We start from the raw sequence: 13,964 nt of genomic DNA, 5'->3' as shown, positions 1-13,964 counted from the left end.
GGAAATGGCATTGTGCCCCAGCAGAGCCTGGCCAGGAATGTGAAAATAATTTAATATAAACTATGTGGCTGGTCTCTGAAACAAGCAGTTCTACAAATGGTCTCTGAACAAACAAACAGTCTCTGAAACAAGCAGACAAAACAAGCAGTTCTGCAATATTATTCTTGGTCTGTCAAAAATAAATGAAAATAAGAACACTGCGTGCATAGTAGGGGGGATAAAACAACTAATAAAGAATTGCCAAAGCGGATCATCTTGTGTCTGTTTTTGTGATGTTGGAGGCCACATTTCCAGACATTGTATTGTCTCATTTGTAATTCAACTTTCCACACTCTTTGAAGTATTTATCATTTTCTATAACCCTAAATGGCTTTTTAGATCCTAGCTTATTGTCTCTGATTTTCATATCTAATCTTACATACCTTATCTTAAATTCATCTTCTGTCAACATTACGTGCAAAATCTGTGTTAGAAAAACAAGTATATCAATTCTTTTGCAGACTGTGGCTTGGTTTTCTCCCTTTCCTTACCTTTCTTTTGAGGGCATTAAAAACCCCTTGAAGCAAAATGACATCAACATGATCAAACGATGCTTCTGAAGCAGAGAAACAACATGTTAAAATATTCAGATGCTCTTTCTGAAGTAAGGGAGGATCTAGTTACCCCTCTGATGAATTTATTTCATGAATGAGCTCCAGACATTGAGAGAAAGCATATATTAAACCAGCTTTTAGGTAACTTATCATTATGAACTCTGTCTTTGGTTTTCAGCTCTTCTCTCCGATATCACACATACGATATTTGGGCTTGAGCACAAATGTGCTTTGGATCCGACTCCCACCTCATTGCTGAGGGAGCATTTACTTTTCATGAAACTGTTTATTTGAGGGATAATGAATCATTTAGATGTCTGACCTTAAAAATTTCTTTGCTGATATCTAATTTTCATCCTGGTTTTGTTAACTAATTTATATTCAGATATAAAAGTTAATTTGACTCATTTGAAAATTCCAATCAGATTATCTAGGGTACCATACCAAAGAGGATGATCTGGTAAATGCAAATCATGCATTATCCAGTTCTGCTCATTCTGTTCACTTTCAGTTTTGTTTCATTTTTCAACATTCAATAGTACCGATTATAGTATTCTTCCGATGTGCTTGCTGTCTGCTGTTGGGCTGTCAGATACTGCTTTGGCTTAACTGGAGTCCTATTGAAAGCAGCAGTCAATCACAATTACCATAGGTCAATTTAGACCTCAGCCTGCTTCTCTGTGCCTTGCCCCGGGGATCAATGTTAGGATCAGTGCTCTTCCGAAAGTGTTATTGGGTCTTATTTTTAAGCAGACACTGTCCAGACCTACCTCATGCTTCCAGCCAATTGTCAGGCTCCTAACATGATATCCAGTTATGGATATCACAGTATTTTATAAAATGATCCAACTAAAGCTGATTGCTAGCTGGTTTTAGGTGGTTTGTGATGTGAAGCGCCCAGCCTAAGAGTTTATTTTGGCAATATCTATTGAGCCTATCTCCTTAGCATAAAGAGGTTGCGTGTTAGGACATATTTGTCACATTTCATAATTAGAACATCTTTCTACTTTCTTCAGGATATTGCTATGACAAGAAACACTTGGAATCATTTATCAATTATTCCATTTTTTTCAAGACTTACTACTGTAATTCCTTCTTTGTGGGTGCTCCCAAAGACATAGACATAGACAACAGCTCCTATTCTAATGATTGAATTTTTCCTTATTTTGTTTTTCCCTTCTTTGGCTCCCCATCATATTTTTTAAAATTTCAAAGTTTTATCGTTTATTTTTAAGCAGTGGTTTCTTCTCTGAGAAGCATCTGTAAAAATGGCATCAGAGGGGTTTTATAATCCATACAAACAACACAAATTGAACTAAACTAAACGTTTTCACCTGTACTTTTTTATAAGCTTCCATCAGGAGAATTTTTAACATGTTCACACCAATGGAACATTACCAGAGCTGGTCACCCACTTTGTATGTTGGTCTAGGTCTATGAAAAGAGATTACACATTTTGTTGTTTTATTGAACTGTTTCATTGTTCTATAAAGGAAAGCTAAATAACTTATTTTAAAATTAAGAGAAAAGTCCAACTTTCACTCAGGGCTGAGAGCTAGCAGCTGTTCGCAGTTACACACAACATACCATATGTTATGATATAGGGGAACACCATTTTCTGCCATGCAAAAAGCCCAATCCTATCTTTAGATGTTCACGTACCAAGACCCCATTGAAGCCAGTTATGTGCGCAGCCATGGGCAACATTGAGCCTACAGGCCTGTTATAATTTTCATCGGACATAAATTTCAGCTTACTATTTTCATGTTACAACAACAACAAACAACAAACTTCATTCTCTCAGGCACAGATTGACAGTGGCAGAAAAGAAATCTACCAAAGAAATATCAAGCACATGTTTTAATTTCATAAATTTTCTTTTTACAATGAGTAAAATATAAACAAAATTTAATGAAATAGTTTATGTATATAATTTTAAAAAACTGAAATATGGAAAGAGGTCAAATTTTGGTAGCTCATATTTTCTCCTTATTGAAACATTGAACATTTCACAAGATATTTGAAAGAGCAGAGTATATTTTCCTCTTCATACATAACTTCTTTTATTATTAGAGAACAATAAAGCTTCCTTCATCTCTGCAGGACCACATCATCTAGTACTTAATGTAATTATTATTAATTGGTTATTGGAGAACAAACTACACTGATTGGTAAAATTCTGTATATTGGTTGGCTTTTGAATCATAAGAGCCAAGTTCTGCAGTGCTTTATCCAGCAAAACTCCAGTTCAAATAAATGCACTAAGTTTTAAGTAAATAAATAAATGAACTAGGAATTAAGTTTAGTGCAGACCTCAAAATGATAAACATTCTCCTTTACAATACACTATTTCTTTGTGTCTCCAGCAGATCTTTCAGGACAAGGGCATCTGGCTACTGCTCTTATAATTGCCATGTCTACTATATTCATAATGGCTATTGCTATTGTCTTGATCATCATGTTTTACATTGTGAAAACAAAACCTTCTGGTCAAGGTAATTATGTGGCATAAGAAATTCCAATTGCAAAATGCTATCTCCAGACAACTGCTGAGAATGATTATTAATAAGTTACATTCTTTATATTCTAGCCTGTTGCACCAGCCATTCAGTCAAAACAGTTGAAGCCCAGGCCAATATGCAAGAAGAAAAGAAAGAAGTACAAGGTTTGAGCCGTTTTATAGTTTCTGCTTTTTCCACACCGGATAATACAGGGCTTAAACTCTCTTAAATCCTTCTTCCTGTGCAATTTCCCCTTTTAATTGTTTAAACTCCAGTTCCATTTAGTAAAGAAATATGCAAAAACATTTCTGTACCACCAAAATTGCACTTAATCCTCTGATAGCAATTAAAAGTGTAGAAGAATTCAGGGAGATTTAGGTTTGTAGTAAGACTGCCAGATGAAGAAGTTAGTGAGGCAAAACACACACTTGCAATCATTCTGCCAGTTAAACTTCTTTTTATTTTGATCTACAGAAAATGTTGTGATTTTCTCAGAAAAAGAGGAGTTTGAAAAACTGACAGCAACTCCAGCTAAGACTGTTAAAAGGTAAGTGAAAAATAAACATTATTTTAGCTTGGTTATGGTGGAAAAGGAAGGTAACCATTTCCAGATACTTGAGGCGAAGAATTATTTAGCCGGGTTACAAAGGAATACAACAAAAATATGAGCTGCAATTAAGACAAGGAAAAAAGAGGCTAAAAGCTTCCTACTGGTGAGATCTAATAGAATGAGGGACAGTCTGCCAAAGGAAGGGCCAGAAACCACATTGCTTGAGTTTTTTAAAGCTAGACCTGAGAGTTGAAAATACACTAACAGTCTTGCATCAGCAGGGGAAAGACTAGATGACTCACTAGGTCTTTTCCATCTCTAATTTCTAAGATAGGATGGCAGAGGCTAGCTGGGGGAGGACTGATCATCCCCTCATCCCATCTCCCTCTTCATCTCTATTGGGCTCTGTCTTCTTTCCTGACAGCTCCATTTTGGTGCTGTGAGCCAGAAGTGTGGTTTTCAGGTATGTGTTCTCCATTAATGTTCTCCCTGCTGCTTGTCAGCCAGCAGGGGAGAACACATTTCCTGCTCCACACATCAAGAAAGCACCTTATTCCCAACTTTAGTGTTCAGCATCTAGATGGCACAAAGTCACAGAAGTCAGTAGCCTTTATATATTATTGAAGGGTTGATTTTAACAATGGTCTCTTAAACCTTAGTAACCTGGGCGAAAAGTTGGTGCTTCTTAACGGCTGCAGTATTAGAATCAGCAGAACAAGAACTACCATGAGAAATGTCCTTTGCTCTGGAGGCACATGAGGAACAATAGTAGGGGACCACAACAGCATTCACAAGTTATTAGGCTTCCCTTTATTAAAAATCTTACTACACAGATAATCAATGCCACAGTTACAGAGATACATATTGTTACATGGTAATATATATATCATAGGATGTCCAGCATCAAGGCTCTCATACTCACATCCGCAAGGGTACCATCAAGGTGGATGGCTCTCTCAGTAGGTGGTCATCTGTGGAGGGTCTCCTGATGGATTCATCCTCCCTGTTCATGCTTGGGAATCTCTTCTAGGCTGAGTTACACTCACACCCATAGCCCTTATACATATGAATGAAAGTTCTGACCTCTTTTTCCTTATCAGGACTTGCCAATCCCATAAAATTTGGGGTGCCCAACTTTTCATAGCCAAGCCTCTTCGTTCCCCTTATCTGCATTAGCATTTACGTCAACAAGTCCCCATGGCAACCTGCAGTCACTGCAGAATTTTCCATGATGTTACAATTGAGTGCTTTGCAGACCTGACAGGTACATTGTGGCATATTTTCCCAAACATCATCCATTGGCACATTCTTTACAATAATCTTGTATTTTTACTGGTACAGGATTACTCCTGGGTCAGCTACTTATGTCGACCCTTCTTTTAGGCCCAAGGTCTAATGTGGCTAACTTAAAATGTTACCAGCCTCAGCCTGTAGGGTTTGCATTGCAGCCTTACTTTGCTTATATACTTAATACATACTGTTCTCTCATAAATGTTTGTCAGCCTTATATCCCTATAATACTATCCTACTTATTCCTATATTGTGCCTTCTACTTATATCTATTCATCACGCACTGAATACATATCTATTGTTGTGGTTAATTCATAACACAATTAAATGGTTATATGAAATAACTGGCTACAGGTCCAGTCCCCCTAAGGATTCTCTTAGGGCTCCCTGAGACCAGGTAAATGACACAATGAGTGCTGTGCCACACCACAAAGACTATGTCTACACTACAAGCTAGGGGTGTGATTCCCAGCTTGCAGACACATACTCATGCTAGGTCAATAAATAACGAGTACAAATAGTAATGTAGCCACAATGGCACAGGCAACCTGAACTCCCTGGGTACGTGCTGGCACTGCCCATCCTACCATGGCTATGCTACTACCATATTTATATTCATGCTAGCTCTCATCTAACTAGCATAAGTACATGTAATGCAAGCTGGGAATCACACCCCCTAGCTCAAAGTGTAGATGTAGGTAAGAACATAAGAATGGCCATCCTGGATCAGACCAATGGTCCATCTAGTCCAGTGTCCTGTCTTCCAATAGTGGCCAATGCCAGGTGCTTCAGAGGGAATGAACAGAACAGCTAATCATCAACTGATCCATCCCGTTGCCCATTCCGAGCTTCTGGCAAACAGCAATCCCTGCCCATCTGGCTAATAGCCATTGATGGACCTATCCTCCGTGAACTAATCTAGTTCTTTTTCTGTATCCTGTTATAGTCTTGGCCTGAAACACCTTAATGTTTCATTAATATTAATTTTTGTATTTAGTTTTCCTTTTTAGGTTTTAATTTTTCAAAGATATAAAGGTAAAGTCAAAGAGCTAGACTTTGGCCCTAAGTAAAGAAACATATTTAAAAAACACCCTTTATAAGGTCTCCTTCTTGCTCTCATACAGATATGCATGATCGTGTAACTTAAATAAAGATAGTTGTACATACATCTGCAATAGCAGGATCAAGCCTTACTTATATGATCCTTCAAAATAGATAGGCCATTGCTTCTAAGATAAGAGAAAAGACAGAACCGACTCATACTATCAAAGGCTATATTACGGTAACCTTACCCTTAATTTTTCAGTGAAAATGATGCATCTTCTGAGAATGAACGCCTTTTAAGTCGTAGCATGGACAGTGATGAAGAAGCTGCTGTTGATAAGCAAGGGACCCCAGACCTGTGCTTGTTATCTTTAGTTCATCTGGCCAGGGACAAATCTTCTATGAACAACAAATCAACTGGGGTAAGGCTTTTTTCAGAACTGAAAATGAAGACATATTTTGTTAGTTTTTTAAAAAAATACATGCACAAATCATCACTACAATAAAACAATGAATTACAATGGAAATTAAACTAATTTACAGGAAAGTTTTGCAAAGTGACAAGAAATTGACAATCTTATCTGTAGAGATAGCATATAGTATTCTCTTAATATGCCAAAAATGCTGTATGTGCATATAAAATGCACTGTGAAAGACTGAGAAATTAAGCACCCAAAAGTCAAATCAAGGAAGAAAAATGTAGTCTTGTTTTTTCTGTTTAAATGCATGTCTTGCTGTATTATTGACTTTTTGTTAACATTTATACCATAAAATGTACAGCATTCAAAAGAGCAGAGTTAATGTCACTGAAGGAACATGAGTATATGAACTATGTGCCTCGACTAATGTTATAATGGGAACCTTAACTTTTGAATTTCCTGACTTTTGTGTGCTTAAACACAACATGCTCATTTCTACACCTTAATGTTTCATTAATATTAATTTTTGTACTTAGTTTTCCTGTTTATTTTTCAAAGCTACAAGAGTCACATTGAAGGTGGCTCCATCATTCCATAGACCCACACCTTCTCCATCTCCCTGTTTGGTTTTTCTACTTGAGGCCTACATTCTTTCCTGCTGCCTGGCTCCCTCTTAGGCCATGTCTATACTGAAGGCAGCAAATTCGCCACTGCCAGATCGATCTTTCTGGATCGATTGAGCAGTCAGTGTAGACCTGCTCAATCGATCAGGAAGTCAACTGAGTAAAACCACCCTCTCAAGTAGCATAGCGCTGCGTCGACGGGAACACTATTCCCATTGGCGCAGCGCAGTGTAGACAGCGCGCAGAAGGGAAGCAGAGCGGTCGACGTGAGTTACGCAAGCTACCCTGCGTAGTTTGCATAACTCCCGTAGACTGCCGCCGAATCGCCAGGTGAGTGTGGACCAGAGCTTAGTGTATTTCAAGGCAGCTAAGGGCATTTAAAGGCACTTGTAAGGTGCTTCAGTACATACCCAACTTTCTAATCAATGGTAACATTAAAGCATACTTAAAAAAGGAAATGCACATATTCAGATGGATATGTTTTATACTTTAGTTTTAAAAATATTAACCCAACCACAATGAAGTAAGTCAGGCCAAGATAGAAGTTTGTAGCATCAGCTATTTTTGGTTATTCAAGACTAAAAAGAAAAAGGTTTGAAAAGTGTATCTTTTCATGCTTGCATAATTGAAATGGCAGAGGTGACTTAACTCAAAACTTTCCAGAATAGCTCATCTTTCAACTAAGACCAGACATGGAAAGTTTCAACCCCAAGGGAGATGCTTTTAGCTTTGCTTTTAGAGAGTTATGAACAGCTGAAAATTATCATTAACCCCAGGTATGAGTTTTTCTTATCTGTCCTTAGATATTTCTAATGCACACATCATCATAGAATCTAGACACCATCGTCTAGCTATACTTCACATTGGGTTGAAATCTGGTACACAGAGCCTCAGACCAAGTGGAAGTGTCTTAAAAGAAATGGCTTAACCCCCCTAAAGACTGTACATACAGTAAATACATCTTCATAAGCATTTATTTGGCTTATAATATTGTCTAAAGCATAAATCCCTTATCCTAGACCTCTCTGCTGGAATATGGTTATAACGACTTGAGGTCTCTTAACAAGAATGAAAACAAGGTCTTTGATGAAAATACAATTGTGCTGAGACACTCAGCTTCCATGCCTCACATTTTATGACCAAACCAGGTCCTGTGCCTTGGAAGAGAATTAATGCACTTGGGGAGATGAAGTAGTATTTGTAAGACAGACCATCATGCTAAATGGGAGTTAAATGAGGCTAAAGACAGCTAAAGAGAAGGGTAGAAAAATATAGAGAATCTAAAAGCTAGATCTTCACCTTATTCTGGACTGCTCCTTCCTGTTTAAAAAGAGATATTATGCAATGAGCTACCACGCAGTGGATCCGAGGTCAAATCACAAACTTAGCTATTTGCTTATAGGTTAGGAGCAGTGCAGAATCAACAGCCTCAGCCTCTGGAGAAGAAGACAGCCGTTTGCATCACTCTGGCTGGACTTGGGAGGAAGGTGCTATTTAGTCTCTCTTGCTCCGGAGACAATCATAAGGAAGGCTCAAGAGTGAAGAGAGAAAATGGGGGAATCTTAGATGCTTTAAAAAGAACTCTAAAAATCACCGTAGGAAAAGAAATGGGAGCTCCTGAAATGTTTATGAAGTGGCTGCTCCAAATGCACAACAGCTACTATGCTCAAAAACCCCAAAAGTTTTAATTAAGAAATAAATACATAACACAAGAATATGTAAAATCGATTTAATATCTGTATTCCCATCTCATTACATTCAAAATACCTGCAGATCTAATGTGTCTACATGACAAGTCAAGTGAGAAGCAGTCACTTTGAGGTCCAAAACCACAGGTCTAGAAATCCAACTGATTGATATACAATACCTGGGCTTTTAGAGGGCAGTCCAAACAAACCAAACAAGATCATTCCACAAACCCAAAAGCTCAAGCAGGGTGTTTTCTTAAATACATTTAGTGACAACCTGTGGATCTGTGAAGCCAGTGCTTCAGTCCCATGAAAAAGAGAATTTTTCTAATAGCTTGTTCTTAATAGAGCTGGTTGGAGGTCAGCAATTCTGTATTATGATAACTTCCAAGGTTTTAAAATTGTTTTCATTTTGCATTGGAACAAAAAGAAATCCTTTCCGCAAAATAGGATTGTGTTAAAACATCTGGTTTTGGATTTAATAGGTCAGGTCAATTCCTGTCTGTCTCATCAGAAGTGGTCAGAGAGCCCTGGACCTCAAAAAGCTCTCCCATCTAAACCAATATGTTTCTGTTTCAGCTTTGACAAATGAGCATATTTTGGAAAAAAAATATATTCAACTGAAAATGTTCCAACCAGCATAATCTACCCCCTAATACCAACCAGCAACAACTCCTCCAAGTACAGCCCTCTTGAAGTGTGCTGGGAAAAATTAATTCATCACAGCTGGTCCAATCCTCTTTACATAACAATCCCTGCATTTGGGGCACACGGCTATGGTATTTAGTTTACTCTCTCCCTTGTGTGGAGTCTAGATAGGGAAATTAAATACTAAAACACTTAAAGCAGAAAGTTCATTAATCCAAATTAGATGACACTGGGAGACAGAAAGTGAGATCTCCAAGAGCGGAAAGTGAAATCTGAAAAACATGTTTACTCTTAACTCAACAGCGATAGTTCTGTGGCACCTTAAAGACTAGCAAATGTATTTGGGCGTAAACTTTTGTGGGCAGAAACCGACTTTGTCGGATGTGGGGTTTCTGCCCATGAAAGCTTATGCCCAAATAAATTTGTTAGTCTTTAAGGTGCCACAGAACTCTCACTGTTTTGCTAAAAACAGACTAACAAGGCTACCCCTCTGGAACTCTTAACTCATTTACACTTATCCTACTCTTCTATGAATCTTCAGAAGGGATCCTTGGAGGCTTTATGTGCTAATTCAGCGTGTTCAGAGTTTTGGAAGAGGAGCCTCTAGAGAGCACTTCAAGAGGTTGCATTGTGTGTCTGGTTGCCTCTGTTTGTCTAGTAATTATCTCCCCCCGTGACTGAAGAAATAATGCAGTACTAGTCCTTAAAATTTGTTTTGTTGTTGCTCCCTTTAGATTCAAAGTCGAAGGAAAAAGATACTTGATGTGTATGCCAGTGTATGTGGTGTTGCCGAAGGTGAGTGTGAACAAAATATGTTCAAACTAACTGTACAGAATTAGATTATAACTATTGGCTGTGGAATATATTTCCTTTTGCCTTCAAAACTGTCAAAAAGTGGTCTTCAAAGAGATGACCCAAATTAGGTGTAAATTATTAAATGTATACTTTGTATTAGTTGTTTATTTTAAGTAGTTTGGATGAAGCCATACTCATTAAACTATGTTCTGAGAAGTTTAAGATTTGGGAAGGATCAGAACGGTATTTCAGACAAGTGTCCTGACCCGTCCTGCTTCTCAGCTACCTTAAACCCTACCCCGCTCTGCCACCACATCCCAAGAACAGTAGTTTCCAAATCAGACCATTTTTAAGGGTTTAATTTGATTTAGCATCTGACTACCTGTGTTACCTAGGCACAGTGGACATGGATTCATTTCACTACATCAAAAAGTACATAATCTTATTTAATTCTCTCTTTAATTCACTCTTTTTCTGTGTGTTCTATGGCTCAGTGAGATCCCAGCTCCCATCTAACCACTGGTATTGAATTTGAAACAGGAAAAGCTCTATCAGCCTCAAAATCAATTAAAAAGGGGTAAACACAAAAGTCAGAATCACAGAAGTGTAGGATTGGAAGGGACCTCAGTTGGTCATCTAGTCCAGTCCCCTGCACTCAAGGCAGAACTATGTAATAACTAGACCATTCCTGACAGGTGTTTGTCTAACCTGCTCTTAAAAACCTCCAATGACTGAGATTCCACAACCTCCCCAGGCAATTTGTTCCAGTGTTTAATTACCCTGACAGTTAGAAAGTTTTTCCTAATGTCCAACCTAAACTGCCCTTGCTGCAATTCAAGCCTATTCATTCTTGTCCTACCCAGGTTAACCAGAACAATTTTACTGCCTCCTCCTTGTAACAACGTTTTATGTACTTGAAAATCGTTATGTCCCCCGCCCCCTCAGTCTTCTCTTCTCCAGACTAAACAAACTGAATGTTTTCAATCATCCTTCATAGGTCATCTTTTCTAGAACTTTAATTATTTTTGTTGCTCTCCTCTGCTCCAATTTTTCTACATCTTTCCTGAAATGTGGCACTCGGAACTGGACACAATACTCCAGTTGAGGCCTTAACAGAGTGGAATAGAGCGGAAGAATTATTTCTCGTGTCATGTTTACAACACTCCTGCTAATACATCCCAGAATGATGTTCGCTTTTTTGCAACAGTGTTATACTGTTGACTCATATTTAGCTTGCAATACACAATAACCCCTAGTTCCCTTTCTGGAGTATTCCTTCCTAGGCAGTCATTTCCCATTTTGAATATGTACAGTTGATTGTTCCTTCCTAAGTGGAGTACATTGCATTTCAATTTATTGAATTTCATCCTCTTGACTTCAGATCATTTCTCCAATTTGTTCAGATCATTCTGAATTTTAATCCTATCTTCCAAAGCACTTGCAGCCCCTCCCAGCTTGGTACTGTCCACCAACTAAGTGTACTCTATGCCATTATCTAAATCACTGATAAAGTGATTGAACAGAAGCAGACCTAGGACCGATCTCTGTGGACCCCACTTGATAGCCCTTCCAGGTTGACTGTGAATCATTGATAACTACTCTGTGGGAACGGTTTTCCAACGAGTTAGGCACCCACCTTATAGTAGCTCCATCTAGGCTGCATTTCCCTGGTTTGTTTCTGAGAAGGTCATGTGAGACAGCATCAAAAGCCTTACTAAAGTCAAGATATACCACATCTACTGCTTCCCCCTATCCACAAGGCTTGTGTTACCCTATCAAAGGACACTATTAGGTTGGTTTGACACACTTTGTTCTTGAAAAATCCATGCTGACTGTTACTTATCACATTGTTATTTTCTAAGTGTTTGCAAAGTGATTGCTTCATTATTTGTTGTGGATAGTATCTTCTGTACTACATCCAGTATCATGGGAAACCGGTCCAGCAAAGAGCAGCCATTCAGCCACATGATCAGTGCTAAATCCCATCTCTAGAAAATCAGTGTTAATATTGACCAAGATCTCCTCTGGAGGTACAACAACAAGAAAGCTCTTGCAGGAACATATATGCATGGAGGCACTAGGTATCATGATACCACCCATGCTCATCTTATCCCTGCGAGAACATCTTCCAATCACAGAAACATATACAGAGTCGAAGGAGAATCAAACACTGAGCCAGCTGTGGGAGAGGTTTGTTGTCAGCAAAGTACTCTTTGTGCTATTAAATAACTGAATTTTGTACCACTAGAAATCTGGCTGCCACTGGCCAGTCTGCAAAGCCAAAATGGAACTCTTGTGCTGGACATGCATAGCTGTATCTGTTGAAGTGCTCACTAGGGCTACATCTACAATATATTCTCTGGGGAAGCTACTTTACAGTTAGCTGAGAGAGGGATACAGTAATAAGGAAATACACAACTCAGTTAAAAATATTTTGAACCCAAATTCACAGATGCATTCTTCTCTTATCTCTCCCACTGTTTCAGTTTTTTCTCTCTTTCAAGACTTTTCCAATTCCATACTGTCATTTGGGGCTATCAAAACATGCATGTGAGAATAACCCAAAGAGTTGAGTGCCAGGCAAGGTGGGTTACTTTCACAGGTGTCATTTGGATGTATTTATTATTTAATATTTTAAGATGATGCTAATATTCAATATTGTAGTACTGAATAAGGGAACATTTTTAGTATTTGTCAAAATGTGTCTATGGAATCTTCTGACTCCAGGAATTTTTACTTCGCAGGTCTCAGTCCCACGGAGCTGCCATTTGACTGCCTGGAGAAGACCAGCAGGATGCTCAGCTCAACGTACAACTCAGAAAAAGCCATTGTGAAAACATGGCGCCACCTTGCTGAGAGCTTTGGACTAAAAAGGGATGAAATAGGTGGTATGACCGATGGCATGCAGCTCTTCGACCGCATCAGTACCGCCGGCTACAGCATCCCAGAACTTCTAACTAAACTCGTGCAAATTGAACGGTTAGATGCTGTTGAGTCTTTGTGTGCAGATATTTTGGAGTGGGTGCAAGTGATGCCTTCATCTGAACCAGCGATTACATCCTGATGTGATCATCACTTCTAAAGGATGTGCAAGAACATTGATTCCAAGAGTAATGGTTCCAAGACATGGGACAGAGACTTGAGAGAATTGGTGGTTTTCTCATACACTGCTCACATGCTATATTATTCCGAAGACTAAAATGAGGCAAGATTTGCATCTGAATTTAACATGCACAAAACAAACAAGGGCAGAAGTTCTTCTGAGAAGCACAACATGAAATATTTAATTAAAAAGAATGGCTTTTGTTAAACAGTTACTGATAGTAAGTGGACAGTGACAGCCATTTTCCACTCAGTTTACAAGTATAAGTGCAGGTCAATCTGCTGATAGCCTGTTTAAAGAAAACCCATTTAATTATTATCTGAGGATAGTTCCATCACATAGGGCTCAGTTCAATAATTTAATAGCTATCTACAGTCAGATACACTACCAAGCAATATGCATCAGGCACATCCATTTCTACCAGCTCTAACATGTTTAATTGATAACCAATTTCCTTCCTTATACATACAAGGGATTTGTTGAATCAAGAAGTGTGTGCATAGGGTTATATAAACAGAGTGCTTAGATTAACTAATTATTCTGTACGAAAAAAATTACTAATGTAATTACATGATACAAGTGCTTCAAATTACTGTAGGATTCTTCTTGGATTCTTCATGCAGACATTTCATAAATTGTAAATGCAAAGTGTTAACTGACAAGACATGGTGAGAAAGCTGGCAGTGACTGCTCTTAAGTTAAAAGGACAA

At 38.4% G+C, this 13,964-nt stretch overlaps 1 protein-coding gene across 1 annotated transcript in view; it reads left to right on the top strand.

Moving 5' to 3' along the window:
* The window catches only part of EDAR (ectodysplasin A receptor), a 36,271-nt gene extending 23,056 nt beyond the window's left edge, over positions 1–13,215 (top strand). The window contains exons 6-11 of the mRNA XM_067563537.1: positions 2,963–3,088; positions 3,184–3,258; positions 3,569–3,641; positions 6,241–6,400; positions 10,091–10,151; positions 12,896–13,215. Coding sequence (XP_067419638.1) covers positions 2,963–3,088; positions 3,184–3,258; positions 3,569–3,641; positions 6,241–6,400; positions 10,091–10,151; positions 12,896–13,215 — 815 coding nt within the window. The remainder of the gene's footprint in view (positions 1–2,962; positions 3,089–3,183; positions 3,259–3,568; positions 3,642–6,240; positions 6,401–10,090; positions 10,152–12,895) is intronic.
* The last annotated feature ends 749 nt before the right edge of the window (positions 13,216–13,964 follow it).

This window comes from Emydura macquarii, unplaced genomic scaffold (assembly GCF_026122565.2).
Source record: "Emydura macquarii macquarii isolate MOO-44397 ecotype Brisbane River unplaced genomic scaffold, CSIRO-AGI_Emac_v2 contig_2531, whole genome shotgun sequence".
Taxonomy (NCBI): domain Eukaryota; kingdom Metazoa; phylum Chordata; order Testudines; family Chelidae; genus Emydura; species Emydura macquarii.
This window is presented reverse-complemented; position numbering and strand designations above follow the sequence as displayed.